General features: G+C 36.7%; 3 protein-coding genes across 4 annotated transcripts; all 3 read right to left on the bottom strand.

Annotated features, from left to right (window-relative positions):
- Nucleotides 1-4938: 4938 nt before the first annotated feature.
- eif4ea (eukaryotic translation initiation factor 4ea) lies at nucleotides 4939-9657 on the bottom strand. The gene is made up of 8 exons (XM_067457313.1): nucleotides 9542-9657; nucleotides 8546-8649; nucleotides 8319-8414; nucleotides 8128-8191; nucleotides 7933-8046; nucleotides 7679-7818; nucleotides 5686-5819; nucleotides 4939-5584 (listed from the first exon to the last, which is right to left on the bottom strand). Exons 1-7 carry the CDS (start codon nucleotides 9557-9559, stop codon nucleotides 5705-5707), a joined length of 651 nt encoding a protein of 216 aa, XP_067313414.1. The 5' UTR covers nucleotides 9560-9657; the 3' UTR covers nucleotides 4939-5584; nucleotides 5686-5704.
- Nucleotides 9658-11269: 1612 nt separating this feature from the next.
- Nucleotides 11270-16491, bottom strand: adh5 (alcohol dehydrogenase 5). Its single transcript, XM_067456532.1, has 9 exons — nucleotides 16416-16491; nucleotides 15767-15868; nucleotides 14228-14369; nucleotides 14029-14116; nucleotides 13313-13532; nucleotides 12950-13210; nucleotides 12546-12681; nucleotides 11760-11898; nucleotides 11270-11653 (listed from the first exon to the last, which is right to left on the bottom strand). The coding sequence occupies exons 1-9, from the start codon at nucleotides 16431-16433 to the stop codon at nucleotides 11629-11631; spliced, it is 1131 nt and encodes a 376-aa protein (XP_067312633.1). The 5' UTR covers nucleotides 16434-16491; the 3' UTR covers nucleotides 11270-11628.
- Nucleotides 16492-17223: 732 nt separating this feature from the next.
- gar1 (GAR1 homolog, ribonucleoprotein) lies at nucleotides 17224-23984 on the bottom strand. Of its 2 annotated transcripts, none has more exons than XM_067457318.1 (7): nucleotides 23852-23984; nucleotides 23241-23464; nucleotides 22966-23120; nucleotides 21734-21793; nucleotides 18876-18973; nucleotides 18637-18749; nucleotides 17224-17715 (listed from the first exon to the last, which is right to left on the bottom strand). In XM_067457318.1, the coding sequence occupies exons 2-7, from the start codon at nucleotides 23452-23454 to the stop codon at nucleotides 17705-17707; spliced, it is 651 nt and encodes a 216-aa protein (XP_067313419.1). In that variant the 5' UTR covers nucleotides 23455-23464; nucleotides 23852-23984; the 3' UTR covers nucleotides 17224-17704. The 2 variants fall into 2 exon arrangements, with proteins under 2 accessions (XP_067313419.1, XP_067313418.1); XM_067457317.1 differs by having other exon boundaries at nucleotides 18637-18747; nucleotides 18865-18973; nucleotides 23852-23982.
- Between the last annotated feature and the right edge of the window lie 778 nt (nucleotides 23985-24762).

Below are 24762 nucleotides of genomic sequence, written 5' to 3'. Positions count from 1 at the left end.
GTCACTGGGGGTATGTCTCTATCAGTTTTGCACATCGAGAGGCTGACATTTTTGGTCATTCCTCCTTGCAGAACAGCTCGAGCTCAGTGAGGTTGGATGGAGAGCGTTTGTGAACAGCAGTTTTCAGTTCTTTCCACAGATTCTCGATTGGATTCAGGTCTGGACTTTGACTTGGCCATTATAACACCTGGATGTGTTTATTGTTTAACCATTCCATTGTAGATTTTGCTTTTTGTTTTGTATCATTGTCTTGTTTGAAGACAAATCTCCGTCCCAGTCTCAGGTCTTTTTCAGACTCCATCAGGTTTTCTTCCAGAATGGTCCTGTATTTGGCTCCATCCATCTTCCCATCAATTTTAACCATCTTCCCTGTCCCTGCTGAAGAAAAGCAGGCCCAAACCATGATGCTGCCACCACCATGTTTGACAGTGGGGATGGTGTGTTCAGGGTGATGAGCTGTGTTACTTTTACGCCAAACATAACGTTTTGCATTGTTGCCAAAAAGTTCAGTTTTGGTTTAATCTGACCAGAGCACCTTCTTCCACATGTTTGGTGTGTCTCCCAGGTGGCTTGTGGCAAACTTTAAACAACACTTTTTTATGGATATCTTTAAGAAATGGCTTTCTTCTTGCCACTCTTCCATAAAGGCCAGATTTGTGCAGTATACGACTGATTGTTATCCTATGGACAGAGTCTCCCATCTCAGCTGTAGATCTCTGCAGTTCATTCAGAGTGATCATGGGCCTCTTGGCTGCATCTCTGATCAGTCTTCTCCTTGTAGGAGCTGAAAGTTTAGAGGGACGGCCAGGCCTTGGTATATTTGCAGTAGTCTGATACTCCTTCCATTTCAATATTATCGCTTACACAGTGCTCCTTGAGATGTTTAAAGCTTGGGAAATTTGTTTGTATCCAAATCCGGCTTTAAACTTCTCCACAACAGTATCTCGGACCTGCCTGGTGTGTTCCTTGTTCTTCATGATGCTCTCTGCGCTTTAAACGGACCTCTGAGACTATCACAGTGCAGGTGCATTTATACAGAGACTTGATTACACACAGGTGGATTCTATTTATCATCATTAGTCATTTAGGTCAACATTGGATCATTCAGAGATCCTCACTGAACTTCTGGAGAGTTTGCTGCATTGAAAGTAAAGGGGCCAAATAATTTTGCACGCCCAATTTTTCAGTTTTAGATTTGTTAAAAAAGTTTGAAATATCCAATAAATTTCATTCCACTTCATGATTGTGTTCCACTTGTTGTTGATTCTTCACAAAAAATTACAGTTTTATATATTTATTTGAAGCCTGAAATGTGGCAAAAGGTCGCAAAGTTCATATAAGTGCCAGCCGAATACTTTGGCAAGGCACTGTGTGTGTGTTTGTGTAATATATATATATATATATATATATATATATATATATATATATATATATATATATATATATATATATATATATATATATATAAAGTGATCACAACTTAATTTTCTCGTGACCACGAGTTCGATTCAGAAATACTGCACTGCAGTCTACTGTTGCTTTTTCAGTGAACACAATTTTCACGCGCATCTGATCTATGAATAAACCGTGCACTGGATCTTTTTAAGCAAAATCTTTGCTTCGCTTAAACATTTTTTTGTGTAATTAACATGTTTAAATTATCAAAAGCATAGGAGTATTGCCTTCAGAAAGATGGCAGATTATTCTGTAACCATTCTAAAATTTGTTTAGTTTCGATTCAGCCTATTTAATTTTCCTCATTCGTTTGAAATAAAATTACATGGAATAATTTGTTTATTATAGTATCATACAATCCTGTAGGATAGGCTGGGACTGGTATCATGCGTGTTCCTTCCATGCTATTCATTTAAAAAGAGGTGCAGTACTTCATATTTCTAAAAACAAGAATAGTCTCAGGATGCTGTTTGAGAAGAGTGTTTATGTGTGTGTGGTTTACTACAAAGAAATGTACACACTACAATAGTTTTAATTACACAGCATCACTGAATTAAATTATAGGCTGATACACATCTTTACATTGGCTATACATCACATTTATTATCAATAGGCTATAAAGATTAAGTGACACAATGTGGCAAACTAACAGTTATTTAGGCTGCTGATTAAAATGACATCTAAAATAAGGTGCAGACAGAATTGTGACATCAAAATGAGTTAGTTTAGTATTATATGGAAGTAAAACTGTGCCACTGGATTTTGAATTCTAATTTTTAGCACTGAATTTTGTTACATCGAATTTTTAACACTGCATTTTATTTTGCATCTAAATCAGACTTTGAATTTTAAAAGCCATCGAATTTCTAGCTCTGTTTTTTTTTTTTGCCTATGACATTTTTTCAATGTTTTAAAAAAATTCAGTGTAAAAAGAAATTCAACGTCTCAAAAAATTCAGTGTAAAAAAATTCAACGTCTCAAAAGATTCAGTGTAAAAAAATTCAACGTCTCAAAAGATTCAGTGTAAAAAAAAAATGTCTCAAAAGATTCAGTGTAAAATAATTCAACATCTCAAAAAATTCAGTGTAAAAATATTCAGAGTCAACATCCGGGTAACCAAGGAGAAGCAATCGATCCCTGTATCAAATCATCCAACATCCAGCCAATCATTTACGCTCCATTGGTCATGAGTAAACTCACTGAAGCGCCATCGTGTGTGTTCTGAGCCATGCTGCTGAGCTCTGGAGCTCACCTGAAGTGAACTTCCCCGCCAGTGCCGTTTCTAGGCATAGGCAAACTAGGCGGTCGCCTAGGGCGCCAACAGCTGGGGGGCGTCAATGAGCCCCCGCCCCAACAAGATGTTTTAGTTATTTCATATATATTTTATTATTAATGTTTCGTACTTTTGCTATTTCAAGGCATTATGATTAGTTGCGATTATTGGAGTGAAGTCGCCATGGTGATAGTGGAGCTGCTGTAATGAAATGAGATCATGTAGAGGGCGGCAGGGAACGTCGTCATCCGTGGCGTTGTAACGCTTGTGTCCGAGTGAAAAATGAGGATAGCTCACTTAATGTAACTGGAGTGGATGCAAACACGGAGGCGATTAACATCAAACAGATCGCACTTTATTCCCCGCTGAACTCTCATCACAAACTCCCTTTCCGTCCACAGCATTACTTAATAAAACAAAATAACTGTTAGCAACAGAAAACAGAAAATAATCCCCACATATGGGAGCTCAAGACTCAGTGCGCACATAGCCTACACAAAATGCAGACTTCGTTTGCAGGGAGCGCGCGCAACTCTTAAAGGGGCCACACTATATTTCTACTCGTTACAGCGTGCTTTAGTTTCATCATCATGAAAAGGTCAAAGCCATCAGGGGCTCAGTATCGTAAAAAGAAAGCGAAATATACAGGTATAGCCTACTTATTGGTTACATGTTCTCTACTAAGCTGGTCCCTCTATCATAACGTTGAGCAAAACATTACACTGAATATTAGTACTGGACGGACCACACGCCATGCTCATTTCAGGTGCAGAACATTATAGCAGTTAATTTGAAAAATTTTTTTTTACATCAGAGATAGCTGTTTAGTGTAAATTGATCAAGTAGGCTAATACTGTCATAACCATGGGCGTCACTAGGCCCTTTTTTATGAACTTATGCATCAGCCCCCCTTAAAAAAATATGTGATTAACCTTTAAAACATGAAACTGGCGCAAGGCTTCGGCTACTGCTTCGTCCCGTCTTTTAGTCTTTGTGTCACTGTGTTCTTCAATCTGCAGCGGCGCCGAGTGACATGGTTTTCAAGCTATTGTTATCTAATTTTTTGGCCTTCAGAACATCTTAAAATACACATATGTAGATCATAGAAATCAAATTTTTCTCGGGGGAGCATGCCCCCGAACCCCCCAACATCTGTGATCTCAGAGATAATAAACCTAGCTACATTATTCGATTAATGCATGTATAATATGCCCATGAAATAAGGAAGTCATATTTACTTAATAAGTTGAAGTTTAAAAAAAAAAGGGGGGGGGGGGGGGGGGGGGGTGCAACATATGAATCTCGCCTAGGGTGCCAGAAAGGCTAGAAACGGCCCTGTTCCCTGCCTTCCTGTTTCAGCGTCACATGACCAATGGAACGTAAATGATTGGCTGGATGTTGGATGATTTGATACAGGGATCGATTGCTTCTCCTTGGTTACCCGGATGTTGACTCTGAATATTTTTACACTGAATTTTTTGAGACGTTGAATTATTTTACACTGAATCTTTTGAGACATTATTTTTTTTTTTACACTGAATATTTTGAGACGTTGAATTTTTTTACACTGAATCTTTTGAGACATTGAATTTTTTTACACTGAATTTTTTGAGACGTTGAATTTCTTTTTACACTGAATGTTTTTAAAACATTGAAAAAATGTCATAGGCAAAAAAAAAAACAGAGCTAGAAATTTGATGGCTTTTAAAATTCAAAGTCTGATTTAGATGCAAAATAAAATTCAGTGTTAAAAATTCGATGTAAAAAATTTCAGTGCTAAAAATTAGAATTCAAAATCCAGTGGCACAGTTTTACTTCCATAGTATTACACTGAACGCTATTGCTATAACAAACCAATCACATTAAACCATTTAACAATAGTTAAATTACTTAATGCACACAGTACCGCACAAATTATAGGGATCACAAAAGGTCTTTAAATGCGTTCAATCTGGTTAAAAACACAGTCAGATGGATAGGCTATTACCGCACCCCATCAGTTAGTTGGTTCTATACTACCACCTGTTGGTGCAGTTGTGTAACTTAGAGAAGATTAACTCGTGATCAGAACAAAGCAACTTTTGCAACATACAACAGAAAAAGAAAAAAATATTCATGGCCTTTCAGCGCTTCCATAGGAAGCGGAAATATTTAGCTAAAACACATTTCTAACCTACAGAAATGAAAAAATGGTCTCCACATTTCAATAATCTCAGAAAGGATTATTTATTTATCATCAACATATGCATTTCAGTGGCTCTTTGCTGGAAATAGACAATGCACTGTACATTTTATTTACAGTCATTTTCCACACAATTTTCAATAAAGGGGTTTCTTTTTTCTGGCTACTCAATAAAACCCCTTAGGAAAATGTGAGAACTGGAGGTCAGTTTTCTCAATACTGCCTTGAACACTTTACACGAGGAATGTAGAACAAGACTGCAAAAATAAAAACATTTTTAACAGTCTTTAAAGAGGAACAACCATTGACATTCTCAAGCTGCAATACAATAATTGTTTTAACAGTTTAATTAGAAATATCATGATATCACTCAAACACTTAATCCAAAGCATAAACAAATGGCTAAGCAGTAAAAAATAAATAAATTACACTTACGATTTAGTAACTGCAACTCAACATAAAAAGGCAAACAGAATATGAAAGAAAAATATTCATAAATTGCATTGAATACACTTCCCACCCTCACCAGCAAAAGTTCTGCTAATAACTATGTTGACATTTAAAAAGAACGTGGCTCTGTGTTTATACATTGTACAGGTTTGTAAATACAGTATTCTTCCAATTAAACCCTAGTCTGAAGGCCTATCATTTTCTAGTGTTTCCCCCACAGCATCCTGTAAAAAGATCAGATCCCGGGATTGTTTTCGTCATCTTGCAAAAGGTAATACAATTAACCATGTAATATTAAATTGTACAAGGAACTACCAGAAAATACCTATGGTTTAAAAGGCTCCTTAAACAACGAACTTGTTCTTCGTGGTGGAACCACTTTTGGTGGCCGTGTCCGCATGTGACTGGTATCCAATGATGACCTTTGGTGGCACACCTAATCTTTCCTTGTACACACGCCTGTGAATAAACAGACATTTAAAAAATGCTCCGATAATAGCAAGACATAACAATGTGAAGACATAACGGGTCTACATAAAAACCACAAATGAAAAGAAACAGAAGTAGCAGATGATCTTTTCTTCCATATCGGTGATGTAACAAAATATTTGCGATGAATTTAACGAATATCCATGTTATGTTCTTTGCTAACTGAGCTGGGGCGCTTTCACACTAGCACTTTTGGTGTGCACCCAGGTTCGACTGAAGCCAGAGTTCGGTTCGCTTAGATGATGTGAACTCGGGTGCGCACCTGCGAACCGTACCTGAGTCTGCTTAAAAAGGTGGTCTGGGGTTCGGTTCATGTGGACTCTGTTACGGTTCGTTTCAGATGTAAATGCAATTGTACTAAATCGTGGAAGTTATCCGCTGTTAATTTCACTCATTTACCTGACGAGCATCACTGACATACTGCAAGCAGAGAGTTGTAGATCTAATTTCTGCTCGTCTTCGGCATTCTTTAGAGCATTTGCAGTGCATTCGCGGCAGACAGACAAGTGCCTTTACGTACTGAAGCTTTGGTAACAAAACCAACGGTTCAAAAGCATAAGTGACGGGAGCAACGTTATGCATTTCACCACCTTCACGCTCGCTGTCGTTACTAAGCAACCAGGTAAACAGCTGTTGCTTTAATGACACAAATGAACCCCGGTTCAGACCCAAATAATATATAATATGAACATAGTCCAGTGGGGGCAGGGGGAGCAATAAAACCCGGGCTCGGTCCAGGTAATCGAACCAAGTATGAAAGCACCCTAAGCGGGACTTGAACCCGTGTCCGCCCGTTTGTTGTGATTGTTTCAGTTATGTACTAAATCTAATACATTCCTTTAATATTTAAAGGTGTTAACTGTAATCTTATGCTCCAAAATGATAATTTACAAAGGATTAAAATGAATCACAATTATGTAATGAAAAAAATGTATGACAAAGCCCTAAAACACAATTAATCCTCATAATCAAAGCCCTAAATCAGAAAATGAATCGCCAAAGCCCTATAACCGAAAATGAATCAGTATACCCGCTAGCCTGACAAGCCAGACCCACATCAAGATGTTTAGTCTAGAAACTCACCATAGACAGGGCTCAATCCGAGGGGCGGGATAAACGGTTGTCTTTCAAACTCCCTCTGCACGCGATAGGATAGCGCTACACCAACCAGAACAACGAAGGTGAAACAGAGCTCGCTGACAGATTAAACATTCGCCGTATCCGGTCGGCTAAACTCCGAACACATCTTCCCTTTTTAAGAATGACTTCAGTGCCGTTCTTTGTTCTTTTCTCAGAGAAAAGCTTAAATCCAAGTCTTTCAGAATCGCAGTCAAAGCTGATTCGAAAGACCGCCGTTCGCCAGTTTCTGTGTTTACAAGACAACAGAAGCGCAAACGCAACTCGGCCGTCGTCATTATGGCCCCGCCCGCCGACTCTATACACGATGTGATTGGCCCGTCCAGATTGTGAGGAATACAGCTCAGAAGGGTATTGAGAGTTCCTAGACGACACTTGCGGGCAGATTAAATTTACTGCCGCTAGGGTGCGTCTAGATTTCTAGGCTATATACCCGCAATAATTTTAGACAATTAATCGTCAGCCAAATTTCATAATCGTGACAGGCCTAGTTTCACTGGAAGATCAAGTTATGAACTTTTCATTAAAATTTACAAGATCAAAAATTAAACAAATCCACGGGTGAAAAATAAGATAAGTGACATGTATAATAGCATGCATAGAGAGGGTGAATTTTCAGTTCTTTTCAGCTTTAAACTAGATGTTCATGTTGGTATCATTTCACTTTAAAAAAAATATATATATATTTTTACCCTATGTGTACAATAGCATCTTTGTTCTCGTAGTCTGTCGTCCATATCGCTATTTTGTCTCCCTTTGTTCGGATGTTGACGACAGCACCACAGACATCATCACTGTGGTCATCAAATGCTTCTCCCACAAGGCACAAAAGCTTAAAAAACAAAACCAGAGTTTAGAGAGATAATCTCAGCCTATAAGGTCTATAAACAAACAATTAATTTTGCAGCTAATGCAGTTAAACCGACTAGACCGAATGTGGACTTACCGTCTCCAACCAGAAGCGGTCCAGGTCAGCTCTGCGCTGCTGTTTGGACAGGGTAATCAGCCAGCGGCCGCCCTTCTTGTTTCTCTCATCTTCCCACATGGGCTCAATGCCATCCTGTTTCGAAAAGTGCAAACGGATCAATTTAGATGGATTATAAATACTAACATATGGTTAGAATGCTATACTGTGCCTTACTTTGAAGAGTGAGTAGTCACATCCTGACATTAAGTTACTTGATAACTGAATGTGATTGTATAACCTGGGAACAGAACATGAAAACCTGTGTTAGTGCTGCTTAAAACAACTAACAATCTGCTTCCTTAAGCAAAGGTTTATGTGAATCATTCATGCTATACATGTTTTAAGTCCCTCTTGTTAATACTCACGCCCAGAAGTCTTCCACTGTGTCAAACTTTGAGATGAGACGGAGATTAGCCTGCCATGTTTTGCTTTTGTCATTTTTAAAGAACCAAAGAGCCCATCTGTCACCCGAACCCCCATAAAATAAAATAAAAACACACAAAAAAACAAATACAGATCACTCTACCAGATTTTTCTTTTAACATTACAATGCACAACAACCATGCAATGTGTGTGGCCTGGGTGTCTTCACCTGTTCTGCAGAGGATGTTTAATGTAATCTTCAAGACTCACAACCTCTTGCGAATTTTCTACGTTTTTTTCTTCTTCTGAATTCGGTGGATTTGTTGAATTTTCCTACAAGGAACATTTCATTTCTATTACATTTCCACCATTTTAATCTAAAGATTTGCAAGCCGAATGTGACATTTCAAACTAATTGCCTATTTTGTTGAGCAGTCAAAATATGAAAATTATATATTTTAGTATCAAGTGTTGAATTATTTTCTTTATGACAGGGTAACAGGAAGAATAATAGATATTCTTCAATGTTCATGATGCAGAAACCTCGTTAAATGTTCCTAAGAAACTGCTTCTTTTTTTTTTATTTTTCTTTTTTTTAAATATACACTACGTTTCCACAAAGAATTTCGGTATACAGTGCCCCAAGTATATTTTCCTTTTAAAAGTGACTATGTGTGTTTAGAAAGAAAATGGTAGAGACCAATACTATTTTAACTAAACAAGTAACTAACGTTCTTTCAAATGACATACCAATTGCCAAAATGTCTTTCTAAACATTCCAAACTAAACCTCTAAGTTACTAAAATTCTGCAAATTCCCTTCAATTTAGTTTGAATAAAATGTCTGTTTTCGAAATAAGTTACATAAAGCGTTGTCCAAAATAAAAACAACCACACTATATTAGTGACACATCAGCAAACCATCTGGATTAAAGAGATTGTTTAACAACCACCTTCATACTCCCATTGAAAACATTAAATATGCTCACAGCCCTCCTTTCCAGACAAAAATATGAAATATTTAACACTTTTGCACAATATCCTCCAAACGCATGTGCGGCATTTAAGACACATCAGCTCATTTGACTTTGCTTGAAGAGATATCACTCCATAGCAACACATGTATCCATCTACACAAGCACCGACCGAAATAAAACAAGTATTTAACATTATTAACTACCACTGGTGTCATCGCAGTGTTTGTAGGAGCACTTATATTGACTCACCGGTTCAGCAGTCGCCATCTTCTACAAATGTGAAGAGTCTTTCCGTGTGTGAAAACACAATTTGATTGGCCAAACTCAACCGAACACATGTGAGTGAATGAGGAGCGCGCGTCTGGACAGCGACCCCTAGAGGACACCCACCGTAAAAGGTATGGCTATTTATGATGCATTAACACTCCACTGCTTGTGCAAAACTAGTGTTTAAGTATTTAATTTATGCATATCAGTATAATAGATTGATATGTATGAATTTCTATAATTGAAAGTAGTCAAGTTTATTAGGAAATTCGTATTTAAAGTCACCATGGAATCAAAATATGTCACAATATGGAAGAAAAGACTATTACAACTTCCGAATTAATTCCAACTGTTCACAGCAAGAACAGTAACTATTAGCATCCATTCTACACCAATGGTAAGTAATAATGTTCTTTTTAGTATAGGCAGGCACACACTGCACTTTTGCTTTCTGCTGCTTTAAAGGCATAGTCCACCACCTCAAGCCATCCTAATATGACGTAACTCTGATTGTATTCGTCTGAAAGAGTAATATTAAAACATGTCCTGGCTAATCCAAGCCAATGGCACCCCCAGAAATTTGAAGCCCAAAAAAGTGCATCCATCCATTATAGAGGTAATCCATGCAGCTCCAGGAGTTAATAAAGGCCGTCTGAAGTGAATCGTTGGGTTTTTGTAAGAAAAATACCCATCCTTGATATGTTGATTACTTTTATTATGGATGGATGCACTTTTTTGGGCTTCAAATTTTGGTCTGCCATCCGCTGCCATTATAAAGCTTGGAAGAGCCCAGACATATTTTAATGCAACTCTGATTGTATTCGTATGAAAGAAGAATGTCATGTACACCTAGGATGGCTTGAGAGTTGAGTAAATCATGGGGTAATTTTCATTTTTGGGTAAACTATCCCTTTAAATGCATGAGGCTCGAGCTCTTTGATCCAGGATGTATTCTGATTGGCTGTCAATGCTTTGTTGAACATCAGCTTGAAAAAGCTGACGAACTCTTCTGTGCCATGGACTCTGCTATTCTTTTAATTTTAGGTTTACTGCAATCGGCCGGATCCAGGCCGTGTCCGGATCGGATGGTGGACCTGCGTCTGGACATGACCAGCTTATCCTGGAGTGTCTGCTGAGTCCGTGTCAATTGGTGTCTCCTCTGAATTTGCCTCACCGGCACGTCATCCTCAATAAACCAGTCTCCGGCGCAATAACTCCGATCTTTCAAGTATTCATATTCTTGTGTAATCGACGCGCTATCCTAAATAAACCTGTCTCTTGCATGTAATAATTATACACTGTTTAATAATAGGCCAGAGGAGAACTGGCACCCCAACTGAGTCTGGTTTCTCCAAAGGTTTATTTTTCTCCATCATGCCTAAAAGAGTTTTGGTTCCTTGCCACTGTCGCCTTTGGCTTGGCTTGGTCAGTTGGGGACACTAAAATTATGATCCAAGTTATTCAACTAAATTTACAAATTAAATGTATTAATTAGGTCAGATTTAAATCTATAAACTATCAAAATTAAATTTTGTTGCAGTATTGTCCTGTTTAGCACGGTGAAGCTGCTTTGAAACAATCTTCATTGTAAAAGCGCTATATAAATAATGTTGATTGATTTAAATTTAATTTTTTTAAAACACAATTCCTTTATTATAGTTATTGACGTGCTGTGTGAATGCGCCATTAGAATTCCACTATTTGACAATACATTTTTTAAGTTATTTATTAGTTTTGATTTATACGTATCATTTATTTGGATATTTTAATGCTTTTAATGTACATTCAAGATTTATAACAAAGAGCAGAATTATACAGAATAGGATTTGATCTGATGCCAAGCCATTAATATTGCAAGATTTTTTTAATCAAGTTAAAAAAATAGGAAACAGTTGTGTGTTTGATAATCACATTTATTCAGTGTGTAACTGTAACTCCACACACAAATAACTATTAATCAGAACAACCTCTTAACACAACAGTCAACACTGTAACTACTGAGACAAGGGTGTTAATGATTAGTGTGTTTCATGGTAGTGCAAGGCAGGGTTCATGTTTCAACTCGAGGCTCAAAGCTGCAGGACAGTTCGGATGCTGTGGAAAAACCCAAGAGAAAGGTTTGCATTAAAATATCAGTTTGTATCCCACATTGCATTAATATGATTTTACCAAACAGCACTAGATAAAAACAGGCATGTACCTCTTCCCAGCATGCATCAGGTCAAAGGCCTCATTGATCTGGGTAAAGGGCATTGTGTGAGTAACAAACTCATCCACCATCAGCTTCTTACTCATGTAATCATTCACCAGCTTAGGAACACTCTCCACACTCTTCCAACCTTAAAGGCAAAGAGAAAATCCTTTGGTTATGATCTGTTTATTAAAAACATTTGTAGAGGTAATTTACATGGCAAACACAAGGTCAATATCACAATCCATAAAATAATATTATAATAATTATATGAAACATTTCAACTTGACATAAGATAGAACATCTAAAATACATTCAGCTGACACGTTCCAAAATAGTCCATGTTAACATGTTTCTGAATAAAAAATGGTTTCTAGCACTATCATAAAAATTACATTCCAACAGAATATGTTTAACTATCAAAGGAACTTGACACGAGAGACAAGAGGAACTTCGCCCACCAATAGAAACCCATGTAAGACCTGAGTGACCCGGTCAGCACCAAGTGAAGACGACTTGGTCTCCTTTTTTTATGAATTACCCAATGTTATATTTATGTACTGCATCTTCAAAGCAAATTTCATATGCCATTTGAAAATGAAAATGGTAACATAATATATAATATACCAAAATAAGATATTTTACAATATAAAAAAATTATAACTTTATTATTATAACATTTATTTTAACATTTTTAATAAAATATAATATAAATTAATATTACATAATTCATATATTATCAAGATAAAATAAATTAAACAAATTCTTTAATTAAATTCTTTTAATTACACCCACCACCAAAAGCTGTGCCTTTCCATGTGCGCCCTGTGACCAGCTGGAAGGGGCGGGTGGAGATTTCTTGCCCTGCCCCTGCCACACCAATGATGACACTGGTTCCCCAGCCTTTGTGGCAAGCCTCAAGAGCAGCCCTCTGAATTCAAAAGAAAAGGGAAAATAACATTAGTCACCTTGAGCATCCTAAGTTGTATACAAAAATTGGCCAATTATGCACTTCACATAAGTACAATAGTGGCAACTATATGGTCCCTAGTTATGAGTTACCATGGCAGCAAATAGGGAGCAACAATGAAGAATTTAACTAAGTGGAGATCTACAGTTCTGCTGTAGACATCTGGCTGGCTGTAATTAGTCAGCTTGCGTTCATCCCTATCTAAACAACTGATGTTTCAGCAGTTTACCATAATGCCAACATTGCCGATGCATTCGAAGGAGTAGTCAACCCCTCCATCTGTCAGCTCCACCAGCACTTCCTGAATGGGCTTGCTGTGATCCTTGGGGTTCACAAACTCAGTGGCTCCAAACTTCTTGGCAATTTCAAACTTGTCTGGGTTGATGTCAATGCCAATGATCCTTGTGGCACCGACTGACTTGCAGCCCATTATGACTGCAAGCCCCACTGCTCCCAAACCGAACACAGCACAAGTAGAGCCGGCCTCAACCTACCAGGGTGAATAGGAATCTATTGACAATGTGACATTTTGAGACAGAAGAAAATATTTGAATTATTATAAAGACATGAACATTAATTAAGTGAAGCAGACTTTAGCAGTATTGATGGCAGCCCCGTATCCAGTAGAGATGCCACAGCCCAGCAGACACACTTTGTCCAGGGGGGCATGTTCGTCCACTTTGGCCAGAGATATTTCAGCCACCACAGTGTATTCGGAGAAGGTGCTGGTACCCATGAAGTGGAAGAGCTGCTTTCCTTTACAGCTGAACCTGGAGGTGTTATCGGGCATTAGACCCTGACCTTGGGTCACCCTAAAAGAATTACATCACAACTGAGCATCTGTAAACCACATGTTAGTTAGCATGAACAATAATAGGACATAGACTACAAATAAAAAGTCTGGGGTCTATCTCTAATGTTTACCAAGGCTGCATTTATTTGATATTTAAGGAAGAAAAAATATTTAAGGAAGAAAAAAAAAATGTAATATAGTATTTAAAATTCAAAATAACTTTTCTATTTTAATATATTTTAAAACAGGTTAATTTTTTCAGCAGCCATTACTCCAGTTTTCAGAGTCATGCTTTTTCAGAAATCATTCTATTATGCATATTTGCTGCTCAAGAAATGTTTAATTTTTATTGTTGATGATGAACTAATGGATAAAGTTCAAGAAGCTTAAAAGTCTATTTATTGCCATTTTCAATTAATTTAATGCATCCTTGTTGAATAAAATTATTACTCTTGCTGATCCCAAACCTTTGAATGGTAGTGTATTTTCATAAAGGAGAAAATGTATGTAATTACCTGATTTTCTGACACAAGTTGGTTTTGGGATTTTTACAAAACTTGCACTCTCCACATTGAGGTACATAAAGCGGAATAACAGTATCACCTTCAGAAAAAGTGAAAGATCTTCAGGATTTCTGCATAACTCCCAAAATTGCTAACATTTTATACATTAAATGTCATTGAAGTAAGGGGTTAATGGTTAGTTTTGACATGCCTGCTTTGAATTTGGTGACCCCTTCGCCAACACTCTCAACAGTGCCTGCCCCCTCATGGCCCAGGATGACAGGAAACAAGCCCTCAGGGTCACTTCCACTCAGGGTGTAGGCATCAGTGTGACACACACCTGTAGCATGAATCTGAAACACACAACCATGCAAGACTTCTCACCATTATATTTAAATTTATATAATTATTATTATTCTTCACCACAATACATTTTTTCTAGAAATTATTTGATTGCTTAATTATTTGTAATAAAGAACACAATCCTAACCACAACACTCCTACCTACATAATATTGCATGAGACAAGACATTGAAGGCAGTAGGGTCAAAAACTTAACCTGTTCAGTGTAAATCTGTCCAAAATATGGTGCTTTGACAGTGTGCAGCTGCAAGCTGATTTGTTACAGCTTTATCAGAGCTTGTGCAATTATCAATTAAGAAAAGACCTCATAATCGTATATGTCAGTTTAAAATGTTATAGGCAGCATGGAATGGAAGAAGCGATTGTCTTTTCTTCCCTATTGTAACATACATCAGATTTATTTTATTTTAAATACAAGGACTACAATAAACAGCTACAATGAGCTAATTCACAGGTTAGTGACATCAGTAACTATGAAATTTACATAAACCCTGCCTCCGGGAACATGAAACAAAGGCCATGTTGAGTTAAGAAAGAGTTGTAGTAGAGTATAATAAGGAGTCTGCTCAAGTGGTCACATCCACTTTTCACATTTACTGCAATATAGTTCTTAGCACAAATGGAATGGCACATAATAAAAGCAGGATGACAACATAAACTATAACCGTGATTGAACTAAATTATACCAGTTCTATCTTCATGTAGCATATATTTTCTCACACAAGAAAATTATAGATTAACATGACAGTATATGCCACATCAGCTACATAAATTCATTAACCATTCAGAAATGCGCTGTTGTATTCTACATGTTGTCACTTCTTCTTGAGTCTCTCCATCATTGTCCGACTCTGGTTTAAATATAAAAGGCTGAACAGTTTCTGACATTCTCAGTGCATGTTTGCATGAGGTAATCGGAGCTACTAGCTCTTCTTGGAAGAGGGCCGGAGCAACAACTCATTTGCACTTAAATGGACACACAAAAAATGAAGCGTTTTTGCTCACCCTTAAAAAGTGACAATTTTATCATGCTAAAAAATATATATATATCACAGGGTATTTTGAGCTAAAATTTCACATATGCACTCTGAGGACATCAGGGACTTTTGTTACATCTCATAAAAAGGGTCATTATATGAGCCCTTGAAATAATATGAGGGCACATGAATTTTAAAACATAATGGCAATGCATGGCTAAATTATTTACAATAAACACTGCAATATTCCATCATGTCAAGCAAAAAAAAAAAAAAAAGACTTGTTGATTTTGATTTAATAGTGACTTTAAAAATATATATATTTTGCACCAAAGTACTCTGTGTAATCTACAGTCTATGCACATCAAATAATCTACTGCTTTAGTCAAGAGGTGCAATGTTCAGATTACCTTCACTCGAACTTCATGGGCTTTAGGTGGACCTACTTCCACCTCCTCAATGGAAAGAGGCTTACCAGCCTCCCAGGCCACTGCTGCCTTGCATTTGATCACCTGAGGATGAATCGAAAAGTTATTAGTTCATACTGTTAGACGATGCTCTGGTAACTCGATTTAACCGTAAATGAAGGTTACGCAAGTCAATGTTTTGGAGGCAAGTCGAGGTGCAGTTAACGTAAACACAAAACCAAGTGATTTTTAAGTTTACGTACAGCAAAATCTGCAGACCATACGGTGAATCCACTTAACGTTACATGCTATAAGAAATCTGTGGTAAATGCGAAAGGCGTTGAATGCAACAATATAGATATTTCGGTTATACTTTTTTGCATATTGTCGCATAGCGGAATACAGAAAACAGGGGCAACAGAAAACAGGTCAAAGCAGCACAATGGATCTTTGTATAACGTAACGTACCAAACTGTTAGATCTGCACTGCTGTCACGCACAAGTAACGTTACTGCTACATAGTTGAAAGCATTTTTAATTGAACTGCACTGGGTCTTAACACTCGAGGTTTTCACAAATGTTACTACATTAAACGTGCCCAAATGTATACTTTACGTAGTTCAGATGGGGGCCAATTTCGGGTCTTACTTACTTTCCCAGTTGTGTCCATGCTTTTCTTCCACCACGAGAGAAAGGGAAGGGGAGGTGTGGCAATCTGAAGAACTCTTTCTTTAACCAATCAGAGACCAGGATGTGGTTACGATTGAGCAAAGTGCGTTGGTTTTCTCAGCGCGTGCAGCGCTGTTGCAAATAATAGGTCTGTTGGAACTGTTAAATAATGAATAAAGGAGAAGTTTCACTCGAAATAGAAATAGCCTGTCAAAGTATTTCTGATGCCTGATACATTTTAAACATGAAACTGGTAGGATTCCTAACACTGGACTATAACGTTACATTGAATTAATTAAACATAACCTTTTTTAGTCCATTTAAGGTGCATTTGCAAGTAACGTTATCTCTCTATGAGAAAAAAAAAATATCGTATCTTATGAGGAAAGATTCAGAAGCGGTGAATTCGACTTCCGGGTTTTGATGTCATACCTAATCACACATGCAGTTAGGAACTGGGAAACGACAGTCACCAAAACACGTCACTGATTGTATAGCTATTATTTTTATATTATTATAATCATCTTTACATTTTTAATCCGTAGCTAGTACCATAGTATTGCTTTTCTAGACACATTTTTCCCTTGTTTGGTTGTACATTGAACTCTGGAAAAACCTGAGCTAGCTTACGCTGTCTAACTGATGACACACATTGTCTTCTATCTCCGATAGGTTTGCAGACTCAACAATTTCTTCCTATAGGAGGGTTTGTCACAACCCATTATCTACACTTCAGTAATAGCAAAGATGTTGGTACATAACATAATAATTAATACAAACAAACTACAGTACATATGCCATATGTTTTATTTTGTAAGTCCATGGTGGCATCTAAAGATCAACTGAAACAATTTGCAATTCTGTAAATGCAGACATCCAACGATGAAAGTGTTTTTTTTTTTTTTACATCATTATCGGTGGAGTAGGCTTCAGCATATTTTCACTCAAATTGTTCATGTTGATACTGGTCCAACCTTCAGCAAATGTAAAAATGGAAGTGGATGCAAACCATCACACAAGTTTGTGGAGACTCCCGTTCTCCTTGTACACAGACAGATTGTAACTTAAAACAATAGCCCTATCAGTAGACCAAATAAAAAAATTCACTGCTGAGAAAATACATTTATGATACAAAAAGTAAGAAGTTCAGCTGTACAAGAGAGGCATCAATTAAGTCAAAAGACATTGGCAGGCCCCAAATGCTGCTTTGGGATTCTCACTAGAAGTTTCCACAGCAGATGAAATGACAGATTCCATCCAGTGAGTCCTTCATCATCTTCCACCTGCAAAGCAAGTAGAAACAATATAATGTGTTACTCCCACTACAATGAAAATGCTTTTCAGATATATTCATATGTTAAAAATAATCTTTATAACATCAAAGATACAGCTATACACTGATACAGCAAAGATATTTACAAAATATTTGTATTTCAAATAAATAATCTCTTGAACTTTCTATTCATCGAAGAATACTTAAATGTATCAGTTTCCTTAAAAAACATTAAGCAGCAGCAACAACTTATTGAAGAAGAAGAATTTAAGCACCAAAACAACCGCATATTACAATGAATAAAAAAAAACATGTGACATCACAGAAATTAAATATATTTTACAATATATTTTAAAAAGTTTAGTATTTTAATAATTGTACAATATTACTGTACTGTTTGATCAAATAAATGCAGTCTTGGTGAGAATTTATGAGCATTAATGTTTCAGAAAACATTTTAAAAATCTTACCAAAAATCTTACCAACCCCAAATTTATGAGTGGAAATAAAGGAATGAAAATACCAAGCATATGACATTTTATTTACAGCATACAATGATGTGACGGACCACGTGAGCTCCACGTTCCCGATCACAAAACTCTCCTCTCCACCATGGCGTGAATAAATCACAATCCGAATGCACAAGTTTTAGGTTTTATCCTATAGTTTTATTACTGAGGTGGCATGCACGTGCGTTTTTATTTTGTCGGATTTCCATGAGTGAAACAGGCGAAGGGCGCATGACATACGTCACGACCAAACGTTAGCGATTGGTTATGGCAGATCCAGAGTGGCTCAGGGCAGATCCAATAGTTTTAAACCTCAAAAGGGTGCCTGCCTTCGCTGAAATAAACCCGTCAATGGAGTGGCCAGACTCTATGTACAAATGAAATGTACGAGAGTCTGGTAAAACCAGGCTATGCTAACTTACCCCTGAATCCACGTCCACCGCCTCCACCTCTGCCTCCTCTGAACCCTCCACCACCACCTCCTCCTCTGCCACGTCCACCAAATCCCCCTCCACGACCTCCACGGAAGCCACCTGCAAATATGACACTCATTACGACACGCTTTAGGATTTATTGTGCATGGCGCAATGTTAATGCTACACAATTCGGTGTTAACTAAATATGTATATTTTTTTCTTGTGTGGTCTTACCTCCTCTTCCACCTCTTCCTCCTCTACCTCCACGGGGTGGCCCCTTCTCACCTGGAGGCCTGGGGAGGAATCTCTGAAGGGGCAGCAACTTCATGGGATCGATGTAGAACTGATGCAAGAGGAGAGAAAGAGTAAAGCTAATTAAAATATTCTTCCTTATAATAGCATTAGTCAAATCCTAGCGTATTGATTAGAGGCAGAACTGCAAAGGAAGCCGCTAAAACAGCTTGAAGGCTTATAAGATTCCCTTAGATATTCTGGAATAATATCTTCTAAATTATGGATATCCTAAAAGAACACCCACTGATCGTTGTCTAATACTGGAAATAACACTGATAAGCAGTGGGTGGTTCTTTAAAATAAAATAAAAAATACTGAGTAGACTGCATAAAAAAGAAAGAAATGATAAGACAATTGCATTAAAAAAGTTATGTGAAGTTACATGGGATGTGAGATACTTTTTGATAAGTCGATTAAACTTAATACTGCTCCTAGTCAACTTAGAAAAAGCAGTTCACTTTATTGCTTCGCTTTATATTTTGACAAAGGCTATATTTAAATTACAGTATTTAAATTGAATCTTTATTTGAGAAACATGGAAGAGAAGACAATGCTGAATAAAGTCGTAGTTTGTTATTTTTGGACCAAAATGTATTTTCGATGCTTCAAGAGATGTTTTTATAACCTTTCTGGACATGGACAGTGCATATGCTCTGGGACTAAAATATAAAATATCTTAAACTGTGTTCCGAAGATGAACGGAGGTCTTACAGGTTATCTATTGCCCCTGTGCAGCCTATTGATTCAGCTGATTTAGAAAAAAAGGCTAACATTGTATAAGTGAATGCTTAAACAGGGAATATACAGCAATCCTTAAGTTAAATTTACTACTTTTTAATACCTTTTTCACTACCTTCAGAATATTTTTTAAAACCATCACGACACTGAATTGCAAGTGTTAATCAGCGACCTTTCTATTATTTACACAGATTTTGACACATATAACATGCAAAAAAGAATAGATTTAGAATCGACAGCAGGAGGAAATCTGTTATAAGTTATCATTCAGACACAGTAAAATAGATCTCAACATTCACAATGGTTAGTTAAGGAGAAGCATTACTACATACACATCTGATTTCAATTAATAATTGGTAATTCAGCAATTAAATTATTTAGTGTTTTTTTTCCAACAACAAAACCTGAGCCAAATATTACCTTTCTATAACTGTGATAAGTTGTTGAATTTAACAAAATACTAAAAAAATAGTGCTGTTAATCGATTAAAAACTTTAACTAGATTAATCAGACATTTTTTCTGTGATTAATCGCAATAAAAAAAGAAATGTTTTTGTACGTTTTTAATATATTTTTTAATATAATAATTTCACAGTTAATCAAATTAATGTAGAAACAACAAAGACAGTCTATTTTAAATACTTGTTTAAATGGCATCTTTTTATGAATGAAGGCCAGTATTACTGATATTAATACAGCTACTGATTTTTTTTAAATATTTTTTTTTACATTTATTATTAGGCTTCAAAAATATAACAGTTTTTAATTTAAGTAAACTTAAAACAATGCTAACATAAACCCATAATAAATGTCATGTTTACTCCTGCCCTTCCTGTCTTAACAGTTAGGAAATATACAGAAATTTAATAAAGTTATCAAAGTTATATGTAGTCTGCACTGCATAAACTATAAATTAAATAGTTAAACCTTATTAAAGCTACAAAAGTTATTTAGTCAAGAGCAGCGAGTCATTTTCTCTGTTCCCTGACAGGAAGCTTTATTGGCTGCTGCCCCTTTAAGAGCCGACAGACACGCGGATCTCACTGTCTATGGATCGCGCCTCATTCTCTCACAACTCTTTTTGTTCATTTTAGACTTTATATAAATCATTTAAGATTGCTCTTATGAGGATAGTCGTTGAAGATATGCCTTGAGGCAAGTCTACAATAAAACGTAAGCCAGCCACTTCTGTTGAGCGCGCAGTGTTCTGAGATGATGCCGAACGACCGCTGAATATGACGTCAGCATCAAACATACGCCGAGACGGAGACGAATATTTGATTATGTGCCCAGATATGCTAAAGCCCATATTTAAACGAACTAATGCGAACGCAGATAGAATTTCAATCAGAATAGGACACCTGATAGTCTGAAAAAATAATACCTAGTTTGGAAAAAATAATACCTCTGAGACCACATTTAACCCTTTTAATGGCCTTAAATTTGGCAATTTTGATTTATCACTTTTTAATACTTTTTAAAACCCCGCGGACACCCTGTTAAAGGGTTAGTTCACCCAAAAAGGAAAATTCTGTCGATAATTTCTTACCCTAATGTCGTTTGACACCCATAAGACTGTTCATCTTCGGAACACAAATTAAGATATTTTTGTTGAAATCTGATGGCTCAAAAAGGCTTTCATTGACACCAATGTCATTTCCTCTCTTAAGACCCATAAAAGGCACTAAATACGACATTACAAAGCCCATCTCACTACAGTGGCTCTACAATAATTTTATGAAGCGACGAGAATAGTTTTTGTGCACAAAAAAGAAAAACAATCTTTCAAACCATTATGAATCAATGTATAGTCACGTGAGTTCAGCAGTTTGACACACGATCCGAATTTTCATTTTTGGGTGAAGTAACCCTTTAAGAATCAAGGGTATGTAAACTTTTGAATGGGTTATTTTTATAAATCCAGCAATTTTTTGGTCTTATGGACAATATGTTTGTTAACATTTTTACAGTTTACATACCCCTTACAGAATCTGCAAATATGTTATAATAATAAAAAAGGTATATGTATATAAAACATTACACATCCAGAAAAATGAAAGACTGGACTTACCTTCTGTAACTTTTTGAAGGAGGATGCCTTCATATTTTCAGAAAGTTTAACTGAAAAATACTGAGGAATTTGTCAAGGAACAATTGAGCTCATTAATCCTGTAAAGCCTAACATACTAAATAACATTAAGAAAAATCTAAATATTTTGTAATGGAATTGAAAACTTGAGACAAAAAATAAAATAGATTTTTTTTAAAGCATGCATTTTGAAATGTTTACATTAAAGATTTGACTACAAAAAGAAAAGTGTATCACAATCTAAACGTGGACATTTTTAGAATGGGCTATACTAAAGCTTTATACTTGCTACAGTCTATCAATTGTGTACAAAAGTTTATCAGCAAGGTTATTCATGTTGGTAATTTAGAGGCTTTAGAAAAGCATGTATCTAATATGATACGGTGCACTTAATGGGTTTAAATACACAAGAACATTTTACTTAAAATGGATAGATCTACCAAAAACGTTATATCTATCATTAATTACTCACCCTCATGTCGTTCCAAACCCATTAACATATTTTTGATGAAATCCAAGCGCTTTCTGACCGCTCAATAGAAAGCTATTTAATTAACACTTTCAAGGCCCGAAAGGTAAAAACATTGTTAAAATAGTCCATGTGATTCCAGTAGTTCAACCTTAATTTGTGGGCAAAAACAAAAATAATTACTTTATTTAACAATTTCGTTCCAGCCTGTGTCAGTCTCAAGCACAGTTTATCCAACTGTGCTCTTCACATGAGCTCGATGCATGTGTGTGATGATGACGAGCTCGATGCTCTTCACATGAGCTCGATGCATGTGTGTGATGATGACGCAGGCAAGAAAATGCATATCTGACACAGGACCAAACAAAATTGTTGAATAAAGTTTTTTACTTTATTTTACAAGTATTCTCATCACTTCATAAAATTAAGGTTGAACTATCGGAATCACATGGACTATTTGAATGATGTTTTTACTAACTTTCTGGGCCTTGAAAGTGTTAATTAAATTGCTATCTTTGGAGAGGTCAGAAAGCTATCGGATTTCATAAAAAAAAAATACCTTAATTTGTGTTCCGAAGATGAACTACTTAAGTCTTATGGGCTTGGAACATGAGTGTGAGTAATTAATGACAGAATTAAAATTTCTCTGTCCCTTTGTGAATCCCTTTATCACCATTAAGTCGCTGTAAAATTTGACAGCACTCACTGCCAAAATCACATGCAATGCAACAACCTGCAAGGATACAAAATCACGAAGCTGCCCAAAGATCTCGTCCACTTTTCCAATCTGTTCTTTGTTTTCCAGATATATAGGAGCGTTAAAATAGGGGACTTTATTTTCCTCCGTCACACATTTCAAGACAATATCATCCTCACAGGGGTGCACGAACTCTCCCACAGCTAAGACACGAGGAGCAAGAAGACAATTTATAACATGCTGAGATGCAGTCTGCAACATACAAGCGAATGTAAATACAAACAGAAAAATGTAAGAAAGCAACAAACAAACAAAAAACTTACCGACAACATATTCTGGTGGACCATAGTCCTGATTCCTGTTAAATCCACCTCTGCCACCTCGACCACCCCCAAATCCGCCTCCGCGACCCCCTCCAAATCCACCTCCGCGACCACCTCCGTATCCCCCTCCACGACCACCACCAAATCCACCTCCACCTCTGTTAAAACCACCGCCACGACCCCCTCCTCGACCACCACCCCCGCGGAATGACATGGTAAAGATCCTGTAAAACACATTCAAAATGATCTTTGGTTAAACTAACACTGGGCAATGTGGCAACGAGAAGTCAACGTGAAGTTTGATCATCGTGATCTAAACAAAACCTGGAGGAAAAACATATCCAGGTCTGGTGCAAACCGCCCTGGGGACTTTAAAACGTTCCATACCATAATATCATTACTTTTAAATTTTTAAAATGATTAACAGTTGTATTGGAGTAACGTTACTGTGGAGCATGGTGAACCAGGGAGGGTTAACGTTAGCCTTTTAGCATATCTTATCATAGAGTTATCTCTAAATGCAAAAACAGAAAAAATAACACCAACCGGTATTGTACGTAAACATTTGCTGTTTTTAAAACTCGCCCTGAAAACTGATACGCATAATTTACCTTCAAAGGTGGCCGGTTGGATTATCGATGAGCACGCTGGTGACTCTGGAAACACATGTGCCTACACTGCCTGCCGTAAATGACCACCGGCACACAGACTGTCGTAAACACGGAAGTCATGACCATGTTTAGACGATAGAGGCGTACGTGTCTGTCAAGTAAAAGCAAAGCTTAAGGTTTTCATAGAAAATATACTATAACAACACAGATATCAAACGTTTCTGTTCCTCTTTAAACATTTTCTGTATACATATAGACTATATACAATGCGTGTGCGTGTGTGTGTGTGTGTGTGTGTGTGTGTGTGTGTGTATGTGTGTGTGTGTGTGTGTGTGTGTGTGTGTGTGTGTGTGTGTTTGATGTTAAATTCGTTATTTAAATTATATCTAAAACTCACTTTTTAGAGCCTGTAAATAAATATAAACACAACTAGATGACAAAAAAGTGAGGAAAGTGACTTCACGGAGATTTTAAGGAAGCAAGTCTCAGATCCTTAATTGCCTGTCACATCAGGTCAAGTCACCTTTATTTATTTGTAGTGCTTATTACAATACAGTTTCAAAGCAGCTTCACGGAACAGGAAATGACTCAATAATGTAAACAGTTCATTAGGCTACATCATCTCTAAAAAAAATTGTGTCAATGCAGCTGAAGCCAGTTCAGTGTTGATCCAATGAAATATCATCAATTATTAAATTTGTTAATTTAACCGACAAAGCATTTCTCCACAAAACAGTAATATAATTGTCCAGCTCAGTCCTCCGGCCAACAAGTGAACACTGTGATTATAATTCAGACTGCACCACAAGTCTGAAATCAGAATGTGAACTGGTACACTGTAAAAAAAAAGAAAAGAAATTTGTATATATATATATATATATATATATATATATATATATATATATATATAT

Source organism: Pseudorasbora parva, chromosome 11 (genome assembly GCF_024679245.1).
Source record: "Pseudorasbora parva isolate DD20220531a chromosome 11, ASM2467924v1, whole genome shotgun sequence".
In the NCBI taxonomy this organism is placed as follows: domain Eukaryota; kingdom Metazoa; phylum Chordata; class Actinopteri; order Cypriniformes; family Gobionidae; genus Pseudorasbora; species Pseudorasbora parva.
The sequence above is the reverse complement of the archived record's forward strand: the minus strand, read 5'-3'. Positions and strand labels throughout refer to the sequence as shown.